This window comes from Podarcis raffonei, chromosome 16 (genome assembly GCF_027172205.1).
Source record: "Podarcis raffonei isolate rPodRaf1 chromosome 16, rPodRaf1.pri, whole genome shotgun sequence".
NCBI classification, from domain to species: domain Eukaryota; kingdom Metazoa; phylum Chordata; class Lepidosauria; order Squamata; family Lacertidae; genus Podarcis; species Podarcis raffonei.
This window is the reverse complement of record NC_070617.1, coordinates 26,680,226-26,705,799: the sequence shown is the minus strand read 5'-3', so window position 1 is coordinate 26,705,799 and position 25,574 is coordinate 26,680,226. Positions and strand designations below refer to the sequence as shown.

The following is a 25,574-nucleotide window of genomic DNA, read 5'->3' as shown; positions in this document are numbered from 1 at the left end:
GCCCGACTCCCTCTATATGGTGGCGCAGGTTGGTTTCCCGGATGAGGAAGCGGCGCGGCCCATAGAGACGCAGGGGAGAGAGCGGCGCGATGACGGAGGGAGCGGAGACTGCTGCGGCCTGCGGAGCAGCGCTCAGGTGAAGAAGGGGGAAAAACAGACGCCGGGGCGGAGCCCCCCCCACCTGAGGGGGCGAGGGCGAGTGGAGGCCCCGGAAGAGTAATACGAAGGGGGGGGGACTTAGGAGGCGCCCCCAGTACCCCGCCTTCGCTCCAGCATGGCATAAACAGCTCGAGGCGGGGGGGGGCTTAATTAGTTAATTAGCTAATAAGACTTTTGGGGTCACCCCCCCCACTCAGGCTCCTCCTGTGGAGGATGTTTTGTTTCTTTTTTATGATGTAATTTATTTATATTTATGTTTTTTAATGTATGGAAGGTGGCTAGGAAACCCTTGGGTAATAAGTGACTGAATATTGTGATGACGATGAGGATCCTCTGAGGGTCCCATCCTGAACTCGCCCACCGAAAGTGCTTTGGCGAGGGGAAAGGGAGCTTTTTCAGGGCAGCTTTCTGGGCCTTGGCGTGGGCCCCCAGGCGGAGGAGGGCTTAGTCAGCTAAGGGCAACCAGGTAGAAAATCCGAGACGGCTCCTGAGTGTTGCGGAGAAGAGATTTCAGCAGGATTATACGAAGCTGCTTTCTGCAGAGGCAGAGCAGTGGTCCGTTTACCTCATTATTGTTGGCACGGACTGGCAGCAGTGGCTCTCCGGGGTTTCTTCATAGCTGTCAACTTTTCCCTTTTCTTGGGAGGAATCCTATTCGGAATAAGGGAATTTCCCTTTAAAAAAGGGAAACGTTGACAGTTATGTGGTTTCTTGGGATGGGTAGGAGGTCTCTTGAAGCCCAGACCGGAGGTGCTGTTGGGGATTAAAGCTGAGAACTTTCGTTTGCCGAATAGATGCTCTGCCATGGAACTTATGGGTGCGTACACAAAAATATATTCTTGCCCTCATAGTTCTGAATGATGGGCTGAATTTGAAAGGAACATAGGAAGTTGAGTTATACAAAGTCAGAGCCTTGGTCTGTCTAGCTTAGTATTGTTGACACTGGCTGGTGGCTGTGCAAGGTTTCAGGTGGGGGCGTTTTTATACCTGCCAGGGATAAGGACATAAGAAGATGGTGATGGATTGGGAGAAAGGATTGGTCCCTCCTCCTGTTTTTACAGTTAACAACTAGATGCCCCAAAGGAAATCCAGCAAGCAGGACCCAAACACAAGAGCCCTCCCATCCTATGGTTTCCAGTAACTAGCATTCAGAAGCATTTTGGCCTCTTACCATGGATACGGAATATATTCATTATGGCCTTTATGGCTCTACTATTGTGCTATGGTGCCTCCATGAAGGTGGTTCAGGTCCATCACCTCTTGAGCCTCCCCCAATCTTGAAGTGAGTAGGGAATCCTGAGTGCCTTAGAACTCCAGAGAGCTTTGGATGAGAACCCTAACATTTCCACCCCAAATCCTTCTCTTTCTACTCCTCCTCCTCCTCTAGTAGATAAAATTCCCCAAGCTGGGTGAAGTGAGGTGGGAATTTCAGGATGGAATGTGAGGAAGGAGCTGCTTCTAGAGGAGAGGATCAGCAATTGGAGCACAGAAGGCAAGGTGAAGACAGGGGTGAGAACTTTGTGCCATAATGAAGGCCTTGATCATTAGCAGCCTGGAAAAACAGACGTTGGAAGAAGGCATGGTAGGGTGGTGGTTCACCTTGCCTTGCCTTGCCTGAATGAAAGAGGATAGTGAAAAGTTTTTCTTCCTCTCTCATAACACTTGAACTTGTGGACATGAAGCTGAATGTAGGATGATTCAGGACAGGTAAAAGAAGCACATATTTGAACTATAAAACTTGTTCCCAAAGGAGGCAGTGATGGATACCACCAACCTAGATGGCTTTAAAAGAGGGTTAGACAAATGGCTACTAGCTGTGATGGCTATGCTCTTCCTCCATAGTCAAAGGCAGCGATTCTTCTGAATACCAGTTGCTGGAAACCACAAGATGGGAGAGTGCTCTTGTGCTTGGGTCTTGCTTGTGGGTTTCCCACAGGTATCTGGTTAGCCACTGTGAGAGCTAGATGGGTGGTTGGCCTGATCCAGGGGGCTCTTCTAATATTTCTGCTCACTTGTCTTTTTCCGTTGTGAAAGGTGGCTGGTCCAACTGTCCTGATGCTCACTGCCGGTGTGGAGTCCCTGGAAAAAAGCCATTTTGACCTTCTCAGCTCCTCCATGTCTGCTGTGGTGCAAGAACTCTACACGAGTCTGCCAGTCACCCTCCCCACTGACCTTGCAGCTCTGTCGGATCCCACCATTGTACTTGATGCTAAACCTGAAGCATCAACCTTTGTGCTGTCATGTAGCAGTTTGCCACCCAAGCCCCACCGGACTCATGGGTTGAAAATCTGTTCTCAGGACTCTGCTGAAAGGCTGGATTGCACAGGCAAAGCCTCTTGCCCTGGACTGATGGATCTGCTTCCTCAAGAGCCTGCAGAAGCCAGAGATCTGGCTGAGGATGATGATACCCCAAAAAAGGATGTGATGGAGTTGGACCCTTGTTACCAACATTCAAGGGAAGACACGGGAGGGACAAAGGAATTGGGGAGTGTTGCTGAGGAGGAAGACCTTGCACAGTCTTATCTATCCTCAAAGGAAATATGTTGCTTAAGAGAGGTAAGAATCAGGGCCATTTGGTGTTGGTTTGAAGACCGTAATAAATTTGTTAGCCTCTATTACACCTCTATTTCGCAAGAGATTAACATGACACTTCTCTGGAAAAGAGATGTGTGGGGAAATATGTTTAAGTTAAGATGGGGAAAGATTTTGGGATCTGCCCGTTGTGTCAGTGTTAGAAGAGAACCGTTACATAGCAATTGTGTTAAATCGGCCCCCAACAAGATACAGAGGATTTAAAATTGAACGGTTCCAAATACTGGAGATGTTGTATAGGCTGATACCAGATTAAGAATTGCTGCATGTAATTAATCAAATGTTGACTATGCAATCCTATACCTGTCAGAATAACCCACCTCTGCCCACTTGAGTTCAATGGGAATAACTCATAGGTCAGTGGGTGTAGTTAGTGAGGATTGCAGCCTGTGTGAATTACTGGGTGTCCTCTTCCATTAAATCATGAAGTTATATTGCTTGCCACTATTAATGGAATGTCTTGAAATATAAAATCTACAGCTAGTGGAGAACTGTGTTTTGTTATGATTCATTGTTGTATAAAACAGCACATTCTCTTTCCCATTTTCCTTTCAGAATTCTTGTTTCTTTGTACTAGCCTTGTGAACTAGCCTTGCTCATATGTCTGTTTAAAATTCATAACAAGCTACCGTATTTTTCGCCCTATAGGATGCACCGTCCCATAAGGCGCACCTAGTTTTTTTGGGGGGAAATAAAGGGGGGGAATTATTTTTCCCCCATGCGCGGGGCTGGGGCGGGGGAAGCCCGAGCTTCCCCCAACCCTAGCCCCCAGAACATGCAACTCTCCACAAGCCATGGGAACCCAGCGCCGGGCTCCCGCGCCTTGCGGAGAGCTGTGCGAAGTCTGGGCGCGCTGAGCTCAGCGCGCCCAGCCTTCGGCATGCAGGCAACTTTCCGCAAGCCGCGGGAGCCCAGCGCAGGGCTCCCGCGCCTTGCAGGGAGCTGCGTGAAGTCTGGAGAGACTTCATGAAGTCTGAGTGAAGTCTGGAGAGAGAGCTGCGTGAAGTCTGGAGAGGCTTTTTCAGCGAAAGCCTGCATTCGCCCCATAGGATGCACACACATTTCCCCTTCATTTTTGGAGGGGGAAAAGTGTGTCCTATGGGGCGAAAAATATGGTACTTTTAAAAATATTGTAAGGTATGAAGCTAGTGTTATACTTCATCTGAGGACCACTCTGCATGTTAAATGGGAACTCGCTTCTTAAAAACAAATTAAATTAGCTCAAATGCAGTAGACCTGTCAAGGAAACAACAGCTTAGAGAACAGAAGGCTTTTTTTTTTAAAATAATATTTTATTAAGTTTAACAATAAAAAAGTAGAACAATAAAAACACAAAGAAAATATAAAACACAACAATACAAACTTTCACGATACATAAAATACAAACATTTAACAAGAAAACAAAAAAAGACAATCAACACTCAAAAAGTAGAATAAGAAAAACACAAATCACTCTTTTCCAATTATTCATCTTCAATTAACTTATTTTCCTGACTTCCTCACGCCTCCCTTTTTTATATCCCTTTTTAACAATTAGTTCAGCAAATTCGTATCCTACTACTTTATCCTTATTTATTTTACCTCCCAAATTTCAAATTTTTATCTCTTATTACTAGAACCCCTTCATTTTAATTCAATGTCATCAGCATTCATACATTTTACAATACTTCTGTAAATAAGTTTTAAATTTCCTCCAATCTTCTTCCACCAACTCTTCTCCCTGGTCTCGGATTCTGCCAGTCATCTCTAGAACAGAAGGGTTTAGATGAGGGAATTGTTGTATCTTGTCCCCGTGCAAACATACTGCTCTGAAGGAAATGGCACCTCCTTCTTGGAATCTTTTTGGTGGTGGTGTGGTATTTAAATTTTCCATTGTGATGGATATTTTAATTGTATGTTTTATGAATATAGGAACCTGCCTTATAATAAATGCATCTGGTTCAGTATTGTCTACACCAGGCATGTCCAAAGTCCGTTTTGGGGTCCTAATGTGGCTTGCCCATCGGTTTAATCCGGCCCCTGTGGCAGTTTATTTCCAAGGCTAAAATCCTAAAAAAGCTCAACAACTGCAATCCAATAAAAACCTCAACAACTTCAATCCTAAAAAAGGTCAACAACTTTGGTCGGCCCTCATGTATGTTTACTTCATCAAATCTGGCCCTCTTTGGAAAAAGTTTGGACACCCCTAGTCTACACTGACTGGCAGCAGGTCTCCAGTGTTTCAGGCAGGGAATGTTTTTAGCCCTACCTTGAGGTGCTGAAGGCTGAACCGGGGACCTTCTGCATGCAAAGCAATTGCTCTACCACTCAGTCACAGACCTTCCTTCAAAACAGCAGGCAGCTGTTTGGGTCTGTATGCACACTGGGAGGAAATAATTCATTTAGTTCTTTGTTATTGTCAAAACATCCAAGCGGTGAGCGTAAACATTGGTGCAAATATTTCATAAAAATCAGAAACTAAAAATCCGTAATACGATTATTAGTAGAATAAAGCAGGGCTATCCATGGCAGGTTGGTTTTGACACCTTGCTCCTGTGTGAGTCGCCAGCGGATTGGTAGCACAAAATAAGCGTGGAGAAAGAGTATCTTTTTAGAAACAATCTAGCACATTTAATGAAGAATATCCAGAGACAGATTCTCTCCACAGACTTAACACCTGCACTGCTTGGGGAAGATTTGGGGAAGTAATAATTAATCCCTTCTGTCTCTGCTGCTGCTACTGCTTTGATGGCTGGCATTGTGTGTGTTTTTGTTTCAGAAGGAACCTTGGCTAACCCACATGGGAAGAGGATTTCTTCCAAGCCCTTCCAATGTTGAAGCAGCAGGCTTGCAGAAGAACCCAGGTACGCAGAAATTTGTTTGGCCAAGCTGCTTCTCCCTGCCTGGATAGTCCATTTGGGATTGAATCAGTTCGAATATCAATAAATAATAAAACGAAATAGTGTGAGCCCAGGAATGTCTGCTTTAAAAGATGGGTTTTTAGGAAGTGTTTACAGCTTGCCACGGTTTTTGCCTCACAAACAGAGCATGAGAGGATGTTTGACCATTGGCCACATTGACCGGGGCAGAGAGTGCTTCTTTATGGTCACCTACGGCATACCTGGGTATGGTTTTCCATTTCCCTGACAAGGAAAGCAGTGTATTCTAATGCTTTTCAGAAATACCGTATTTTTCGCCCCATAGGACGCACCAAGTTTTTTGGGGGGAAATAAAGGGGAAAAAATTATCCCCCCCCCAGGCGCTTGTGGGGCCGGCAGCGGGGAGAAGCGCTCTTCTCCCCGCCGCCAGCCTTCAGACCAGGTCCGGGGACAGCGGGAAGACGCGCTGCGCCTCCCCGCTGTCCCCGGAGCTTGCGGGGCCGGCAGCAGGGAGAAGCGCTCTTCTCCCGGCCGCCAGCCTTCAGACCAGGTCCGGGGACAGCGGGAAGGCTCGCTGCGCCTCCCCGCTGTCCCCCGAGCTTGCGGGGCTGGCGGCGGGGAGAAGCACGCGTCTCCCCGCCGTCAGCCTCCAAACCACAGCGGGATGGCGGCGTTCCGCCTCCCTCTGTCCCCCGACCTTGTGGGGCTGGCTCTGGGGCTCTCCTGAAGCCTGGAGAGCGAGAGGGGTCGGTGCGCACTGACCCCTCTCGCTATCCAGGCTTCAGCGAAAGCCTGCATTCGCCCCATAGGACGCACACACATTTCCCCTTCATTTTTGGAGGGGGAAAAGTGTGTCCTAAAGGGCGAAAAATACGGTACCATTCACCATCCAGGTCACCGTCTTAACCATCATTTTGTTTTACACAATAAAGTAGTGTAACTTGGCTTCTTTTTCCCTCCTGAGAGAAAGCTTCAATTTACCCATTGCTCTGGCTAAATGGAGAACTTCTGTGTTCAGAGCCAGTATAACTTTATTAATACCTGTTGAGGCCAAACAATGGAGGAGGGGCTCATAAATGTACCCGCTAGAGATTTCAGCTCCGTAACCCTTTTGTGGCGTCCCGCTTTGATTAATCTGCAAAAGGCAGGATCTGTTCTATGATGTTAACAGCAGGTGAGAGAGATTGGAGATGGTTTCACCCGTATCCTCGTCACAAACAAAGTGGTGCCTTCAGAATTCTAGAACCTCATCAGAGTTCTAGCCCTAACAGAGAGCCCATGGGCCAGCCCCAGCTGAGATGGCATTTTTTCTCTACAAGGCCAGAGTAGTTGTGCTGTCAGGCTTTTGACTTTCGTTGTCAGAATTAACATGTGGGTACCTTGGAGTAAATTGGAGTGAATACTGTTGCTCAGGGAAAGGACTGAGCAGAGGAAAGGACCCTGCAGTCCTTTCTGTGTGAACCAGTTAGGCCAGGGTTAAGAAGTCAAGAAAATGGGTTGATCTGGTCTGGCTATTAGTTATTTGCGAACTGGTTATTTGCTTCCTCTGCTATCTTGCTCTTGTTGCCTCTCAGGTCACCCGCTGAGTATTATTTACTTCTTAATTATTTATTTCATTTACATCCCACTTGATTTAAATCATTTTTTTACAGAAACACTCATTCTTGCTGGTAATCATCTTAATATTTACAACCAGAGGAAGGTTTCATTTTTGGAATAATAATAAATTTACAGAGTAGTTTTTACAGTTATATCAAAAATTATTGATTTGGTAATACTATTGGAAATACATAGGCAGATAATTATGAAATTATTGTGCGGTTTAATATGTTAACTGTTTATATTTGGACAACTTTTCTGCTGTACTTTATTAGAAGGAGAAAAATAATCATTTCCTTAATAACAATTTGAACAATTTATTTAACCAAACAATAACATTGTAGCATATGTATCCATGTTTGGTAACTGATGTGGTTAAACAATTTATTTTTTTTTTAAAACTTAGACTGAGTTTTAGCACACATGAAAAACTTAAAACAAATCCTTATTTCCTGATGAATAGCCTTTGGGCTATAATTTAACTTAAATAGAAAAATATCTTTAGACAGATCAAATTTAGATCAAAAAAATCTGATTTAAATGTAAAAAAGCCATTTTTTAAAAAAAACAATCATTGATTTTTATCCACCCTGCTTACAGCTAAGTTTGCTTATAACCTTATTCTTCCAGTACTAAAGAAATGGATGAGTAAGGCATGTAGCACATTAACTCCTCCCCTACCCGTTTCTCTTTTGTGCAGAAGAAAGCCAAGCAAATGTGCAGGTGACCCCTGAAAATCTGTCAAACCTCCTGCAAGAAGCACAAGGTATGAAGGCGAAGGGGACTGATGGGCTGTTTAGTCATGCAGGCAAGCGCAGTGCCAGAGAGGTTGCAGGTGTCCCACCTGAGAGCAGTGAGTCCTCAGAGGTAGACACAGTCATGGCCAAAGTTGAGGTTTCAGGAAGCAACACTTTAGTCTCTCTAGAACCTGTGAGCGCCAAGAATGATGCTTCAGCAAGAGAGCTGCTGCAGGAAGACGAAGAAGTGGAGGAGAATTGTCAAGCTCTGATCTCCCATGTTGCTTTGTCAGCAACGAAGTGTATCCTTCCTAGCTCAGGAGCTGCGGGAGAAAAGTCCCTCAGTCGAGATGTGGAAGCGAACCCAATCCTTGACAGTGATCCAGCTTCCGTGCAGGATAAGACAAACGTGCCTAATGACAGTAGCTCTTCTCCAGTTTTGCAAAGTGGGACTACCATCACTGCTCAGCTGTCAAACTCAGCCCCTGAAGCTTCAGCACATCACTTGGAAGGCAATTTGGAGCTTGGAAACATACTCTGGGAAGAGAACATGGATGCTTTTGAAATTGTCTGTGAAGTGCAGGAGGAAGACTTGAGCTGCAAAAAAATTGAGCTGCTGGAAGAATGGGCCTCTGAGCCGGATACGGATGAAACTTTGTCCCCAGCGTGCAGCAGTGAAGAGATGTCCAGTGAAAGCAACCAAGAACAGGAGGTGGATGCTCAAAATATGGACCACTCTTACAGTTTGACCTGTGAGGGAGCTGTTGAAATCCAGAAAGGGGGTGCTGTTCAATGCTACTGGAAAGACATTCAAGAAAATTATCAGCCACAGGAAAACAGCTTTGCAGAATCATCTTCAGTGGCCAAAAACATGTTTCCCTCTTCACCTGCACATCCAGAAGATGACTTAAGACTGGCCTCTATAGAGGTTGACAGCATCCAAAAGGATAAGCATCATCAATGTGCTTCTAGTGACATAAGCATGGCTGTTGGGGGAGAAGAAAACAGGTCTCTCATGGTGGAAGTGGGAAACGTTGGGTGCATTCAGAACAGCTGCAGCACAAGCAATGATTCAAATCCCACCAGTCGTGACTCTTTGGATTGTGGCTCCAGATTAGGTGAACATGTACCACAGATGGGATCCCACAGTGGTCCAAAGACAGAAATCCGAAAGAGTCCTTCAGCTACACACCTGTGTGCTACCACCATAGCAGATGTTGACTCAGAAGAAAAACCCTCAACAGCTCAACTCTGTGACAATTACTCCTCTGCCCAGCAAACCGAGAGGAATTTAAATTGCAGCAGGTTACTGGACAGCTTGCCCAGAGAAGAATTCCCTGCAGAGCTGAAGCTGCAGAGCGCCAGCTTCGTACTTCACACCAAGAAAGAGTTGCCTTCGCCAAGTCAGAATGCTGGGAGTTGTATTACAACAAGGGAAGCATCCGTGAAAAGCACAGGCCTTATGCTGAAGGATACAGAGCAGAAGCCAGCTGATCAGGAAATGGCGCAAATCGAAGCATATAGTCCTGGGAACCCATGCATGAACGACCTGTCTTCTGCCATTGAGACTTGCTGCGCCTCGTTAGGAGGTATCTGCTTAGCTGCTAATGATGATGTTGACAGTAACAGTGTTCTCAAAAGCAGAAGTGAAGAATCTGATGGACTGAAAGCAAGTCACTCTTCTGCATCTGCCGGGGAAGGTGTCCCTCCCGAGAAGCCTGGCAGTGTTGTTAAGGCAGGGGACCATCATCCCTGTGATGACTCAGATGATGCTGGAAGAATCTGGGATGTAGCTTGTCCTGAAGCTTCAGAAGTGGCAGATGTGGCAGCTGGAATTCAGAGGTCTGACGGCAACGATACTTCTGTGAAATCACACATTGCGCTGGAAGTTGACGCCAGTGTTTTCCCTGCAGATTCAAACCCAGAATTAGGTAAAGCTTCGCTGGTGGCTGAATCTGATGGAACGGGAGCAGCTGAAAGTGTAAAAACATGTGGAGAGAGTTGGAGAAACAGAATAGATGAGAAACTGGCAGATTACAGAGATTTTGGCAAAACGAACTGCCTTGAACTTGGCAAACTTGTAAAAGACAAAGGTGAGGGAAAACAAAGGCAGCATCAAGACCATCACTCCTCTTCCTCCTTTGCACCTGAATGCTCCAGTATGAAGACTGCCATGCACTCCAGCTTCCCAGGTCACACAGAGCAGCAGCCTGATTTTTTGCCCTTGGAGGATTTATGTGCTGACAATCCAGGTCAGCCAGGGGAAAAAATCTGTCAGACAAAAGTCCAGCCCTTTCCGCATCAGAATCCTCCTTTTAATAGACTGGTTTTGTTGAATCAGAAAAATGAATCCCCAGAAAAGGATGTTTCAGAATGCCAGCAGCCTCCCTTGATGTCCTCAGAGAAGCAAAAGGTGGATCACGCTCTGCAGGCTGTGACCTCAAGTGAAGACACTGAAAAATCTGTTGACTGTAATCGGAACAACTCTTTGTGCTCGGAGAGGGGCCACGGCAAAACTCCAGTTCCGTTGCTTTTAATAGAAGAAAAGAGTATTCAAGAAACATTTCAGCAAACTACATTAGGCAGTTGCTCATCTGTTAAAATGCTGTCAGAATCTCTTGGCAATCCATTGAAAGAAGAGTCCATAGAACTGAAAAGTGTCGACTCGCATTCAGAATGTTGTTCTGAACTTCTGAGGTCAATAGGGTTTGTTAATGATCAGGCTTCTCAAGCAACAACTGATGAATCTGCCTCTGGGGCAGTCAGCAGGAGTCCTTCCAAGGTACTAGATGAAAAAGCATTCTTACAGTGTAGTAGTGGGCCTGCATCATCTCCTAGTGAAATGTTTTTCCAGCGAAACTCTGTAAACTGTCAGAAAAGTATGGAGGGAGTGTGTTCAAAGCCGCTGGAGAACAAAGAAGTGCCTACTTTGGCAAGTATATGTTTCGGAGTGCAGCTCGCTCAGAATCCAGCCATCTGCTTGTCTCAGAAAGATGATCCATGGACATCTCCATCTTTTCCTCCATGTAGTCGCTGTTGTCCTTTTCCCAAAGAACACCCTGGAACAATCAGCTTCTCTCTCAGTAGACTCAGTTATCAACATGTTAACCTGTTAAATTCAGAGAATGAAGAGGCAAGCTGTTCTGTTAAAGAAAATACACCCAGAGATTCTCCTCTAGATAGCAAGGAAACGTCCGTTTGTGCAGTAGGTACCAAGCGAAGAGCGGAAGTAGTAAAAGACATATCAATTATTTCTGATAGTCCTAACCCCTCAAAAAAGATGAAACAGTCTTTGGAAGGTAACCAGAGAGCACTCAATCTGTCCACTGAGAAAACGGAGGTAACAGTTTACCCTCTAGGCATTAAAGATTCTTCTGGAGCTCTCTTGCAAGGCTTGAGGTTTTCTGCAGGGCGAGAAGAAATTGTGTTCCCATTCAAGATTGAAATACACACACAGCCTTCTTTTGTCCCCCTACCTGAGCACATTTTGCAACTTAGCAGATTGCTGCACAACCCCAAGTTTTGCAGAATCAGAGATCCTTCAAAGCCAACTGTTGTTGCTCGACGGCATTTAAAGAACGTGCATTATGCTTTGCAAACTAAATGCTTACTTTCCACAAGACTGTCTCCGGAAATCTTTTGCAGCAGCGTCCTGCCTTGTCCTTCTTCAGGTGGTCATAGGTTAGAAGCTTCCCCCAAATGCCTCAGCAGTCAAGGAAGAAGCTGGCAGGCTGGAGAGGTCACCCAGGAGCCAGCAGGAGACGGAAAGAAGCCATTGGAAGATCGCTTGGTCATTGAAATACCTGTTGAGAAGGCGAGAGATTCAGAATCAGGTGTTTGTCTGATGCTTACCCAGAAACCCTTGCAAGAGGAGGCTGAGGAAGTTCCAGCTCTGCCTGCTGCCTCCTGTGGTGCAGTTGTTCAAGACAGAAGAGCTAAAGTGAAGGTGAAATCCAGAAACCTCTTGAAACGGAGATTCTTCTGCCTTGCACCACCTTTAAGCAGTTCTTACCGTGAGATGGTGGTGAAGCCACATGCTTTTGCTTCGGGGAGCGGAGTTGAGGTCAGTGAGAATGGCAGCACTTTCAGGGGGTGGAAAAGGCCAAAGAGAGCCAAGGACTTTGATGGGTTGGACTACCTAGAGGCCAAAAGCCAAAGCCTAGGGAGTTTCAGGAGCCAAAGCCAGCCGCCAGCCACCAATGACAGTCCTGTCCTTGTAGTCTTTTGCATGTTGCCACAAGCCTTTCACTTTAGTTACGATGGAAGCAGGAGTTCCCTCAGATGCACTCGCAGAATAAGATCACCTCTTCCATTCAGGAGGCAGCTGGGGAAAGCCTGGGTCAGGATTTCTAGGCCGGACCAGCTCAGAACAGCAAGAAAAAGTCACCTAATGGCAAGTTCTGTTTCCTTCAGGAATCCCTCTGCGATTGTTCTAAAGCCTGAGTGCCAGCTCACAGATTCTGTCTGTTTTGCCCCAAAGCTCACTGTTACAGGAAACACAGGAGAAGGCACAGTCAGGGATCAAATGCCAAAGCAACAAGGCAGCCAAAGCAGCTTGCTGGACAGCCCCAGGCTTAGCAAACTTACCAAAGACCCGGTGCTCTTGAGGAAGCTGTCAGCGTTGGCTAACAAATTGCTGGCACTGCCGGGAAACCCTCAAAACCGCAACCAGCTCTTGGGCTCTACAGAGCTCCTCTCTGTCCCTGAAAAGTACAGCCACTTCAGACATAAGAAGCTCTTGGAAGTTTTCTCCTGCGTGGACTTGAAGCTCAACTCTCCATGGTTTAATGGCAGCAGCTGCAGCTTCAAGATGTTCACCTCTCAATCTTTGGCACTTTATCCTCTGGAGTTGACCAACCTGTTCTTTTTGGAACTGGGCAATAATAACTCCCCCCTGGCCTTCAGTGCCCCTGTTTTCCCTGTGACTTTCCATATAAAATTGGACTCCAGCCCAGCGAGGAACCTCCCGGGGCTGACAGCACAGCACAACGACCCTAGCAACAGCCACCGGTTGGCTCTGGGGGAGGCCCACAGCTTCCAGCCTTCCAAGTGGACCTTTTCTCTCCTCCTGCCTCAAAGCTGCCTCGGTGTCACACCAGTCCAGAGAGATGCCTGGGTCCCTGCTGAATCGCACACCACCACACCGCTGGCCTCTCTCGGCGCGGCAGAGAGCTGGCGAAGCGAGGCCATCACGACTCAGCGGAGGAGGGCAGGCTGCTCCCCACTTGGCCTCCACACCGTCTTGGCCCTCTATTCCCCCGGCTGCTATCGGATCTGGACCAGAAGAAGGAGCCTCACCAGCCGCCTCCCAGCGGTCCAGAATCTGGCTGCACTTCAGCTCGCCCAGGGCTTGAAGGGGTTAAGACATTCCGCTTCTGCGTCAGCTGACCTCTTCTCTTCTTTGCCCTATTCGCTGGGTCGAGTTCTGTCCATATGGAGCCAGCACAGTCCTTCCCCCAACCGTCCCTCCGAATTCACTCCTCTCCATTCCAAGCGCTGCAAGTGGCAGCCAGCCACTTCTGCGACCACCAGGCTGGGCTTCGGGAACAGGTAAAGCTCCCTCCCCCTTATTCCCGAGGCTCCCATCTTGTGCGGCTGTGTGTGTGTATTCCTGCATTGCAGGGGGTTGCACTAGAAGGCCCGTTGGGTCACTGTCAACTCTTAGGATTCTATGTATTTTTCTGTCTCTTGGAGAGGAAGGGGAGCGCAGCATTAGGAACTGCAGGAGGTTATGGGGGGGCTCACGTTCCACCTTGCATGTGTGTGTGCCTGCCGTTGGCGAGACCTGCTCACGCAAGATGCCTCCCCTGCAGAGCGCCATCTTGTCAGCTGGAGCGGAGCCAGGCTTGGTTGGTTTATTTGCTCCACTAACTCTCATTTTTCTCCCCTCCCGGCCACACACCCCACACCACGTGCCAGAATATATATGGCGGAAAGGTGAGAATCTGGTGGCAGAGCTCCCGGAGGTGTGAGGTAGGAGAGGTTTCAGAGTCCGGAACTACGGAGCGCAGACTTTGGACTTCCATAATGGGTCCTGCAGGCCAGACTTTCCCAGCCTTCCAGCTGTCCCAGACTACAACTCCCGTCTCACCTGGGTTGGCTAAGGCTGATGAGAGTTGTAGTCTGAAGCAACTAGAGAGCACCAGGTAGGGAAAGAGGCTGGCCTAGGTTCAGAGTGTTTACCCTTACTGAAAACAACCCACATGCACCTCAGAGATAGAGCTTTGAGCAGGATAGCATGGGGGAGTTGTAAGTAAATGTTGCTCCAAGGGCATCACCAAAAGTCAGCAGGAAATGTTGACTACCCGAATTAAAAACAGAATTAAGCAAAGGAAGTTGAAGTAGTATTCTCTCTTCAACTTGTGGCTTTTGTAATTCCAAGGCAGTGGGGTGTGATCTAAAATTATTAAGTTGGGTTTTTGTTCCACTCCTCTGAAAAAAATTAAATAATTCACCACCTTGCCCTTTAGGGGCTTACTTGCTGCATCTGTCTGTCAAGCAAAGGAAATACCTTGTAGGTTTGCTTAACAGAATGCCGATTCTGTGCTTTCAATGGCCAGAAATAAAAATGGATAAAGCAGTCGATTTGCTATGCCTACTGGGAGGAAATAAACCTTTTGCATATGGCTCAGCTGTGAGACAATTTCAGTTACCTGTTGGTTTGCAAAAGAGGAACTTTAAGAACTAAAAACTCTAAAAATAGGTATTTTCGCCTTCCTTGACCTGTTTTTAAAACGGGTTTAGCAGAACATGTGAAGAAGCTGTTTAATACCTAGTGGAACTCTCAAGCACAGCATTTTCTGATGTGATCTGCTGTGATTCTAAGGCAGCAGCCTCTGCCTTCTGGGTACCCTCCAACTCCCAGCACTGCTGTGCTGGCTGGGGCAGATGGGAGCTGCGGTCCAACCATCTAGAAGGCACCAGGCTGGTGTAGGCTGCTGTAAGGTTTGGGAGATTATTAAAATATATTTTTAAGTAGTCCTGCATAAGAGCCAGGTTTCTGGGATGACATCCCGGTGTTTCTACATACAAAACAAGAGCTTTTGCCACCAAACTGTGTCCTTCCACAAATATTTAATCTCGTGTACTTGTCAAGATTTTGACAATGTTCAGCATATAGAAAGCAAGTTGGGAGGATCAACGTAAAATGTGAGTTTTATCTGTAACTCTCTTACTATCAAATGAAGGCGCTTGTGTCATGTTCTGAAGGAATGCTGCCTGAGCTGATAAAATACAATTCTAACAAAATACAGAATCATTGTGAGGCCATCTTGAGAAATGTACCGCTTTGGAGGGACAGAGAGTGCTGGATTTAACTGTGTGTTGTCACTCCTCTGACTTCTCTACCTACCAAATTCTTGACCTTATGGTGGAGATTGTGGAGCAGTTTCCTGCACATCCTTTTGCTAAAAGCAAGGTACCGTGGGTTGCTCCCCCCCCCTTTTCGGTGTCTTGGAAAGAGGCAGCCCCTTTCAAGACCGAGATCTGCTCTACTGCTTTATCTCACCCTCTGTGTACAAAGGAGGTTGGCAGAGGGAATTGCCCCACCCCGGCTGAACCCCACAGTGGTCAAGCCAAGGCTTAGAAGGAACACCCAGGCATTGAAGGCATTTAATCGCCTCCTGCGCTTCTCATGGCTATATCCGAGGGCAAGTCACACCAGAACCATTCATTTAAAAAACACTTCACCCTGCAGTGAGGGTCTCTTTGGGGCAGGTCAGAGCGGAAAAGAGCCTCTGTTAGTGAGGCTTCCCACCCCTTTCCCCTAGCTCTGCGGTAATTAGTTCGGCTTTAAGGTTTATTAAATCCATATATTGCTTCCCAGGGACACGGGTGGCGCTGTGGGTTAAACCACAGAGCTTAGGACTTGCCGATCAGAAGGTTGGCAGTTCAAATCCCCGCGACGGGGTGAGCTCCCGTTGTTCGGTCCCTGCTCCTGCCAACCTAGCAGTTCGAAAGCACGTCAAAGTGCAAGTAGATAAATAGGTACTGCTCCAGCAGGAAGGTAAACGGCGTTTCTGTGCACTGCTCTGGTTCGCCAGAAGAGGCTTAATCATGCTGGCCACATGACCCAGAAGCTGTACGCCGGCTCCCTCGGCCAATAAAGCGAGATGAGCGCCGCAACCCCAGAGTCGGCCACGACTGGACCTAATGGTCAGGGGTCCCTTTACCTTACCTTTATATTGTTTCCCACTAAAATGTCCTGAAGCGGTTGGCATGCAAGTAATAAAATTGCACAACCATGTGGTTTCGTTTTTTTAAAAAGCCACCCCATTTTTAACAATGTAATATCACTGGATATGTCCAAATGCCAAGGAAAACGGACACCTCTGTGCCTGGACAAGGTTGGTGCTTGGAGGGCCTCTTTGTGGGGAGCATTCCATAGACGCTGTGAGGGAATCTCTCTTAACGCATTGGGACCTCCCTGACCTTATTTCCAGGCTTGGAAAAGATGCTGGTGTGAGGCTCTGGTCTTTAATTTGTATGCTGCCTTCCTATGTTACTGAACTGAGGGTGGTTCTGCAACCTGTAGAAAAGACACAATGTACAACTATTGTCACTGCACCACAGTTTAAAATAATAACTTAAGGACAAATGGCAAAAAAATATTGGGAATCCATTTCACATGCGGTTTTGTTAACAAAATGTCAGCGAGTGGTAGGTGTGGATCAGCTGAGGTTTCCACCTTAGGGCATGTCATTAATCCTCATCCAGTTCTACTGGCACATATTTAGCAGAGGCCAGTCTCAGCCTCTCTGGCCATCCTGCACACCAAGCATGGACTGCCTTGCAGGTGGGCTCAGAGTCCTGAAGGGTGAAGCTCTGCTTGCGTCTTCCCTTCTCCTGAACCCCAAACCTCCTCTGGATCCCCAGTGTACCCACAAAGGGCAATCTGAATGGATGCAGTATTTCAAAACTGCAAAAGTTCTCCTGCAGTTTCAAACCCTGTCCAGCTCTCCAGTATCTCCTTGGATGGCTTCTTAAGTCCATGTATGGTGGCTGCTCCATTCAAAGGCTTTCAGGACTGCTTTTTTCCAGGACTCCCTGGTTTTTCTCACTTTCTCCTGCTGTGGCTTTTCCAATTAAGTGCTCCAGTAAGATGAGGCGAGGGAATGAAAGGTCACAGCCTTGATTGGAAGCCTTAGATGCCCCTAGCGCTCAGCTTCCTTTGCAACTTCCTTCAGCCTTCCACAACCGGCTGCCTTCCAAGTATTTTGGACTACAACCCACCAGCCTCTGCCAGCAACAGCTCTGCCTACCGGGGCTGGTGGAAGTTGTAGGCTGGAGGGCACGAGGTTGAGGAAGGCTGATGTTCTGAACTTGCTCTTTTTTAAAAAAAGAAGTAGCTTTGAAACCATCAGGAGCTTCTCTAAATGATTTCCAGCCTCTCAGGCTAAACTTAGCACCCTCTTGTTTTATATTTTCTTGGCTTCTGCCTCTCAGGCCGAAACCCTTCCTCCTAGTCAAGGGGTCTCCGAAACACGTGGCCCCAGGAAGCTCAGAGAGAGAGCCCAATGTTTTCTCCCCTCCTGCCTGGAATGTAACTTGTGCTGATTCATCTCTAACTTTTGCTTTTCTGTGGCTTTCTCTCCTATCTGAACCAGCTCTGCCATGTTGCCTCAGGTGCCTGACCAGTGTGTGGATGACCCCAGCACTGTCGCTGATGCTGTGAGGTAAGTGGGGGCATTCCCACCCCTCACCCCCCATCACACAAAGGAGCCTTTGACTTGAGGATCTCCCCTTTCGAGGTCAATTTTACACCTTGCCTGAAACTGTGTCTGTCTCTGACTAGGGAGTCATTGCGGAAAATGCGTCTGGATTCTTCCCTAGAAGTGTTGAGTGTTGGCGTGATGCAGGAGGACTCTTCCTATGTCCTTATGCCTGCCCAGCATTACTTTTTGCTACCCTGACACCCTTGAGGTTGTTTTGTACTGCGGCTCCTAGCTGTGCAGGCAGGGCTGATGGGAGTTGTAGTCTAAAACACCCTGGAGGAGGGCGCTCAGTGCATATATCACTGTTGCCTCTTCAATCCTTGGCCTCTGCTCTCCCAGCTGGCCCTCTTTTTCAAATATATTTATTGTTGGTATTTATATACCACCCAACTCTTTTGTTGCATATTTTAATCATGGATGTTTTATATTTTCATGTTTCATTGGGATTGTTTTATTGTGGTAGGTGTTCATGTTATAATGTTGTGCAATTGAGTTTATATTTCCGAAGCTGCTGAGAAGCCTATTTTAGTAAAGGTAAAGATAAAGGGACCCCTGACCATTAGGTCCTGTCGTGGCTGTCTCTGGGGTTGCGGCGCTCGTCTCGCTTTATTGGCCAAGGGAGCCAGCGTACAGCTTCCGCGTCATGTGGCCAGCATGACTAAGCCGCTTCTGGCAAACCAGAGCAGTGCACGGAAACACCGTTTACCTTCCCACCGGAGCGGTACCTATTTATCTACTTGCACTTTGATGTGCTTTTGAACGGCTAGGTTGGCAGGAACAGGGACCGAGCACCGGGAGCTCACCCCGTCACAGGGATTCGAACCGCCGGCCTTCTGATCGGCAAGTCCTAGGCTCTGTGGTTTAACCCACAGCGCCACCCGCGTCCCTTTTAGTATTAAGCATTATATAAATTAAGAATACACACACACACACCTTCTGCATGCAGAGCAGATGATCTACCGCTAAGCTACGGCCATGACCATGAACCCCAGCTAACCACTGGCTTTGGCCCTCTGACTTGTCCCACCAGAACCAATCTTGATGCTGTCTCCATCATCAATCCCTGGCCTTAATCAGCATTTTTGTTCTTCCCCCACACACTCACTGCCTCTTTTGTCCTCCTCCTAGGCTGGAACCTTCATTTTCTGCGTCATTACATGCATCTTGCTCACTTCTGGAGCCAGCACCACCTCCTCTTGGAATTCCAGTGCCTGCATTTCCAGTCATTCCCTTGGACGAACTGGACGTTCCTGTCCCTGTGTTGCCCAAGACTGGTAGCCGGCTTGAAAAGGTGAGTGATGTCCTGAGGAAAGGCGGGTACACAAGTTGGTAGGAGGGTGAATGGTGCTTCCCATTGCTTGACGGGTGTTTATCTTGGTTTAAGATGTGTGTGGGTGAAAGCATGTTTAGTGGTGGGGGGAGGGAATGGAAGCAAAAAATAATCTTCGATTTACCCTTGTGGGGAAAGGATGGGAGGCTCTAACAGACCACTCTACCTTTTAGCTCTGTTATCTCCTCCCACCTCTCATAATATGGAGGTAGTGCTGATCTACTTTGTAGGGTTGTTTGTAAGAATTAATACCATGGTACCTCTGGAATGGAACACGGGTGGCACTGTGGGTTAAACCACAGAGCCTAGGACTTGCTGATCAGAAGGTCGGCGGTTCCAATACCCGCGTTGGGGTGAGCTCCCGTTGCTCGGTCCCTGCTCCTGCCAACCTAGCAGTTCGAAAGCACGTCAAAGTGCAAGTAGATAAATTCCGGCGGGAAGATAAACGGCGTTTCCGTGCGCTGCTCTGGTTCGCCAGAAGTGGCTTAGTCATGCTGGCCACATGACCCGGAAGCTGTACGCCGGCTCCCTCGGCCAGTAAAGCGAGATGAGCGCCACAACCCCAGAGTCGGCTATGACTGGACTTAATGGTCAGGGTCCCTTTACCTTTACCTCTGGATACGAATCGCTCTGGATACCAATGCTTCGGGCTACGCATGCAGCAAACCCGGAAGTAAAGGAAAGGTTTCCACATGCGCAGAAGCAGGCTACCGCCGCCTGCACCTGCACAGAACAGTGCACCTCTGGATGCGAATGTTTCGGGGTAAGAACGGAGCCCTGAAATGAATTAAAATCGTATCCAGAGGTACCACTGTATGCCACTTTTCAATGTGTGCAATGTGTATTTTTACCATTGCACATAAATGGCGAGGAGGTGGAGAGGGTTGGTAGTTTTAAATACCTGGGCATTTATATCTCTGAGGACCTCTCATGGACTGCAAATATTAATATGGTTGTGAGGAAGGTGCAGGGGAGGTTGTATTTCCTGAGAATGCTCAGGGGACTGAATCTATCTCAGCACCTACTTCTGTCCTATTATCACAGTACCATTGAGAGTGTCTTAACCTATAGTGTATTATCGTGGTATGGGAGCAGCTCTGAAACGGATAAAAAAGCTTTACAGAGAATAATTAAAATTGCCCAGAATGTTATTGGGCTCCAACTACCAACCCTGGATGAGATCTTCACGTCTCGCACTTTGAAGAAGTCACACAATATCCTGAGAGATCCCACCCATCCTGCTCACAACTTCTTTGAACTGTTGCCTTCGGGCAGAAGATATAGGACAATGAAAACACGAACCACACGCCTTCTGAATAGTTTCTATCCAAGAGCTCTGATTGCACTAAATAATGATCTTAGGGCCAGTTGCAAGAAATAGCAAGCAGGAAGTAGGAAGGAATGAGATAGGTTTTAGGTTATGTTATGCCTTTAAATAGGTTATGTTATATTCTGGATTATGTTATGTTTTATAGATTATGTCTGAATAGGATGAGAATGTTGGAGATACGTGCAAATGTGTATGTGAACCCGGTCTTTGGGTGGGTGTTTGATTTTCGTTGTTGTGTATACTGTGTATATATGGACAATGACAATAAATTTATCTTATCTTATCTTTCCCCAACCTGGTGCCCTCCAGATGTTTTGGGCTCCAACTCCCATTGGCCCTGACCACCACACATCAGCCCCAGCATCATACGGTTGTGCTGTCTGGGGCTGATGGAAATTGTGGTCTGAAATATCTGGAGGGCACCAGGTTGGGAGAAGGCTGGTCTACGGTCTATAGGTGAGCCATTGTAAAGAGGGACTGTCAGCAGAGCAGTAGCTGCCACAGGGGGCCAGGTTTGGCAATAAGTCAGATCACCCTTGGGCTGTGCATCTCAGAGGATATCTCTGGGCAAATTATGTGTGCATCTCCTTTCTCTCCCCCTGCCCCAACCTGTCCCGTAATTTCTGTGAGGATAAAATGGGATAATCACCCCTGAGCCAGAGGCCAGCTTGGTGGAATGCCTCCCTTTGGAGCTTGTAGCATCTGAAGCCATGTTGTAATTGCATAACCCTCTTCTTTTCACCAGGCTGAACTGGAGAAGAGGCCAAAGAAAGTATCTCAGATCCGGATTCGAAAGACTATCCCTAAACCAGATCCCAACCTCACCCCCATGGGACTTCCCCGACCGAAAAGGTAGGAATGCTTGGCAGGGGGTTGGACTCGATGGCCCTTGTGGTCTCTTCCAACTCTATGATTCTATGATTCTATTAATGTATGCTCTTGTGCGCAGACTAGATGGGCCACTTGGCCTGAACCCAGCAGGGCTCTTCTTGTGTGCTTAACCTGTATCCCAAATCTCTTAACGTTTTGGTGTGCCTCTTAAACTCCTTTTTTCTTCTTCTGACCAAACGCAGCAGTAACTAGATCTGATGGATTACAGCTGTTTCTGATGTATCTCGATTATCATTCTTCCAGATTGAAGAAGACAGAATTCAGTTTGGAAGAAATATACACCAACAAGAACTACAAATCTCCCCCTACAACCAGGTTGGTTTACATATACCAGTGGAAGGGCTCTCTCTCTGGACCCATCCTGGGACAGAATAGCAAGCCTCCATAGCTGAGTTCCAGGATGTTAATCTGCTGTACAAAGAGAATTCACAGAAAACTGAATAGCTCTCATTTGTTCATGAGCTGTGTTGTTGGGGGTAGTCATAAAGTAGTGAGCTAATGAGAACGAGTTACATTGTCTTTCTGTGATGTGCAGAAGCATATTCATACCCACTTTCACTCTGAAAAATATGTCTAAATATACACTGATATGAGGAAATATACTAGATTTAGCTTCTGTTCAGCCCCTTCCCAACCCCTCCTCCCTGCTGTAACTTTGATCTTTGGCTGCACTTTTAGAGCAAAGGGAGAGGCTTGGAAGATATTCTGCCTGGATATCTAGATGCCAGCAGGAAACCATCTGGGAAGTGTCCTAGCAACGGGATGATGGCGATTGGATTTCTAAAAAAGGGTTGGTTTGTGGTTAGAAACTCTTAAGGTACAGCTTAGCTCTGTGTGGCAGAGATATGAGGTTTTTAGAATTACAGATATCACAGGAGGTCACTGTTTAGTCATTCTAGTTGCCTTCTCTCTCAGAGCAGGGCTGTTCCTGACACTCCTGTGGTCCGTGAGATGTCATGCAGTTAGTGACATTCTAAGCTTACTTCTTTTGGCCTTCCCAGGTGTCTGGAGACCATCTTTGAGGAGCCAAAGGAGAAGAACGGGTCCTTGATCTCCATCAGCCAGCAAAAGAGGAAGCGGATTTTGGAGTTCCAAGATTTCACCATTCCCCGGAAGAGGAGAGCACGCAGCCGAGTCAAAATGATGGGCGGTTCCACCCGGGCTCAGAAGGCCGCCTTGGGTGGAAGAGAACTAGACGTTCTCTTGATCCAGAAACTGACAGACCTGGAAAGCTTCTTTGCCAAGGAGGAAGAGCAGGAGCAAGCATCAGGCAGTTGAGGGTGGGCTGGCGGCTGGGAACGGCCCATGTCCTTTAGCGCTTCAGTGTGCCCGGAAAGGCACGAAATCAGTTTCCCCATATGAAACCACTCTGCTCCGATCCCCGGACGATCAGCTCTTGTTTACGGGCCTGTCTGGCATGGCCGTAGAGATAGTTCATTAAGCACTGGGGAGGAGAGCTTCTAATTTCCTTTTAACACAGCCAGGTGGCTCTGTCATCCTCCTTGCAGCCTCACTGAAAATCATTGTTTTAACATCCTCTGGGGAAAATGGGTGGGGCAGATTAAAGGCTAATGCACCTTCAAAGGCAACAGGATTTAAAGAACTTCCAAATGTATGTGTGTGTTGGGTTTTCGGCCACTCTGCTCTTTTGTGCCCCCCACCCCTAGATGTCGTAGGGGGCTAGGAGGACCGAAAAGCTTGAATAAAATAGGCAGCAGGGGGAAGAGCTTATTCACAAGCAGCACTTGTGAAGCAAGATTTCAACATTTTCCCCATCCTCCGTAACCAGTCAAGGATCCCCTGCCGCTCTCTTGATTGAAATTGTCTCAAGTCAGCCAGAGTCTCTCCTGGGAGATCCCACGACAACATAACAACTTGCACTTTTGTACTTTCTTTGCTGCATGTGGACCCATTTTAAAGATGCGTGGTACGGACACTGTGGGTTGAGGTTCCCCTGGGAAATGGCTGTAATTGTTCATCCTGCCCCCTCAGACGAGGGATAGCAGGTAGCATGAGCTCAGCCCCGCTCTTTCCCTCCTCACTATGTTCCTTTTGCTGACTTGAACCTTTCGGTATTTGACACACCAGTGGATTTCAGCTGCAAAGTGCGCCACATTTTGTTGGGTTATCTCCCCATCCCGGCATCGTCTCTTCTCCCTGCCTGCAAATGCTGTGACTCTTAGATTCCTCCTCTTTTTAACTTGAAAAATTATAGGTTTGGGGCCAAGCATTGCCTAGCTCATCTAGTTGAACAAATTTATTAATAACCAACTGGTCTGTATAGCCTGGTGAGTAATACAGTACTGGATCCTGACAGGTGGAAGCTGGTGAGCAGCCAGTGACAATTGGTAGCCACACTCAGGAAAGCTTAGCCTCCCCCTGCCCAGTTGGGAAATTTCTGTGCTCTGGGATACTCTTCCCCTCCCCATTTTTATTTGAGCATTTACCGTAGGGAACAGCAGCTGCTGTGTGTCTGCAGTGCCTATAATTTGGGCCAGATTTAATGGCTGAAATCCTCATAGCTCGCCTCCCTCTCATTTAAAATTTGCACTTTCTGTACCTCAAATGCCCCTTTGGGATACCTTCTTGTTACCTCCAGAATGAGCATTGCTCTGGCATCCAATCAATATAGCAGATGATGGTAACTCGGGCAAGCCCAGGGGTGAAATCTGTGCTGCCCTCGCTTCTCTGCCATCCCCACATCGGAGGAAGCAAGAAGCAGAAGGTGTCAGCCCAGTTGCCTGTGATAAAACCCTGGGCCTGTAAACTGGAGACGTGGAGGGTGGGGGGCTGCCGCACATGTGCCTGAAGCAACCGTTGGATTCCTGCTGCATACTCATCTGTATGGGCAAGTGAAATAGTTTCCCCAATGTGATAAAGGTGAGAAAACTGGGAATCGTTTTTGTATGGTGCAACCTACCCCGAAGTGGCACCCTCTCCAGATGGTTTGGACTACAACTCCCAACAGCCCCAGTATCGTATGGCCATGCTGGCTGGGGCTGGTGGGAGTTGTAGTTCTGCCACTGTGGGGAAGGTTGGACTAGATATCGTAGCCAGTTCCATATGTGACTGACGTTATGTTTGCTACTGCATGCAAATCTGTGGACGCTCCTGGCTAGCAAATAATACTTTTATCATGGTAGGCGATCCCTGAACATCTCTAGTCTCAATATTTTGGATGTGTTGAATAGAATCATCGTTAGAAGTACATTTTAAAATACATTTTTTTGTCCCATAGTGGGATTCTATGACACAGCACACCAGGACAGATTGTGATGTGGGGATTTCCAATTCCGTTGTTGAGCTGATGTTCCATGAGTGCCAGGCAGGGTCAGTGCTCTGAACAGGAGTATGTCCTCCACTGTGAATTTTGAATTGTCTGTTGTTGGTGTCTTTTGTGTGGGTGTGGTTTTCTTTCCCATTTTGTTCGCTTCCTCTTGAGAATGCATTTCTGTAAAGCTGCAACATGGGAACGCAAGGACTGTTCTTGCCTTTGTTTTGTTGCAGCTGACCAGAAAATGAAGCCAAATTTCCCCTGTAACGTGGTGGGATCTGTGGCAATCCCAACAATGGTTGGCATTGAAAGAGGCTTTCTTCCCTACCTGGGATTCTTTCTAAAGGCGTTGTTTTGTGTGGATGCAAGTTCCTCTAACCCCTGTTCTTATCGGACCCGTAGACGGGTTGTGGCAGTAGTGTGGCTGGTGAAAAGTGTCCTCTGGAGCTGCCCCTACCGCATGAGAGAGGTTTGGAGGATAGGTTCCCGAGGAAGAACCTGCCTTCAGGCAAGGCCCTTTCCAAGGTGGGGACTGGAATTCTTTTCCTTTCCTAGTTTTCAGTAGAATCATTGAAGAAATTCTACCCAGAGCACTTGAACGAAAATTCCCTGTCAGGAAAGAGCCAAGGCAGCCTCTGGTGTAAGCTCTTTGGGACCGGAACATCGTTTTGTAATAAAATAATGTGGCTTGTTAGGACTGTGTCTGCTTGAATGAAATCAGGAGTACATAAAAATGTAATCCCTCTGCAGCTGCCAGGAGTAAATAGGGCTTGCAAGGTAACATCGCCAGGGACAGAACATTGGTCATCTCTGCCAGTGGTTAGATTTGACTGTCTCCTTGTCAGGCTGGTCTGGCTGACGTCCCCAGAGCTCTATGATGAGGCTCCAACTGCTTTGTGGTTAGTGTTCAGAAATGGCTTCTTTAAGCCTTTTGCATTAATAAAAACTGAATGGAAACTTGCACATTTTTGTACCTGTCATGCCATTATTATGTGGTGTTTTTGTTTTTAATTCCAGTAGTCTGAGTTTGAAATTTTGCTTTCTTCGTATGTTAAATTATGGAAATAAAAAAAATAACATTTCATGCGTGT

At 47.2% G+C, this 25,574-nt stretch overlaps 1 protein-coding gene across 3 annotated transcripts; it reads left to right on the top strand.

Moving 5' to 3' along the window:
- Position 1: 1 nt before the first annotated feature.
- PRR14L (proline rich 14 like) lies at positions 2 to 25,565 on the top strand. Of its 3 annotated transcripts, none has more exons than XM_053369627.1 (9): positions 2 to 136; positions 2,194 to 2,715; positions 5,513 to 5,594; positions 7,909 to 13,495; positions 17,551 to 17,619; positions 18,787 to 18,949; positions 21,064 to 21,170; positions 21,453 to 21,524; positions 22,211 to 25,565. In XM_053369627.1, exons 1-9 carry the CDS (start codon positions 17 to 19, stop codon positions 22,485 to 22,487), a joined length of 6,999 nt encoding a protein of 2,332 aa, XP_053225602.1. In that variant the 5' UTR covers positions 2 to 16; the 3' UTR covers positions 22,488 to 25,565. The 3 variants fall into 3 exon arrangements, with proteins under 3 accessions (XP_053225602.1, XP_053225601.1, XP_053225603.1); XM_053369626.1 differs by having other exon boundaries at positions 5,510 to 5,594; XM_053369628.1 differs by lacking the exon at positions 2 to 136 and adding an exon at positions 347 to 625 and having other exon boundaries at positions 5,510 to 5,594.
- Positions 25,566 to 25,574: the final 9 nt, after the last annotated feature.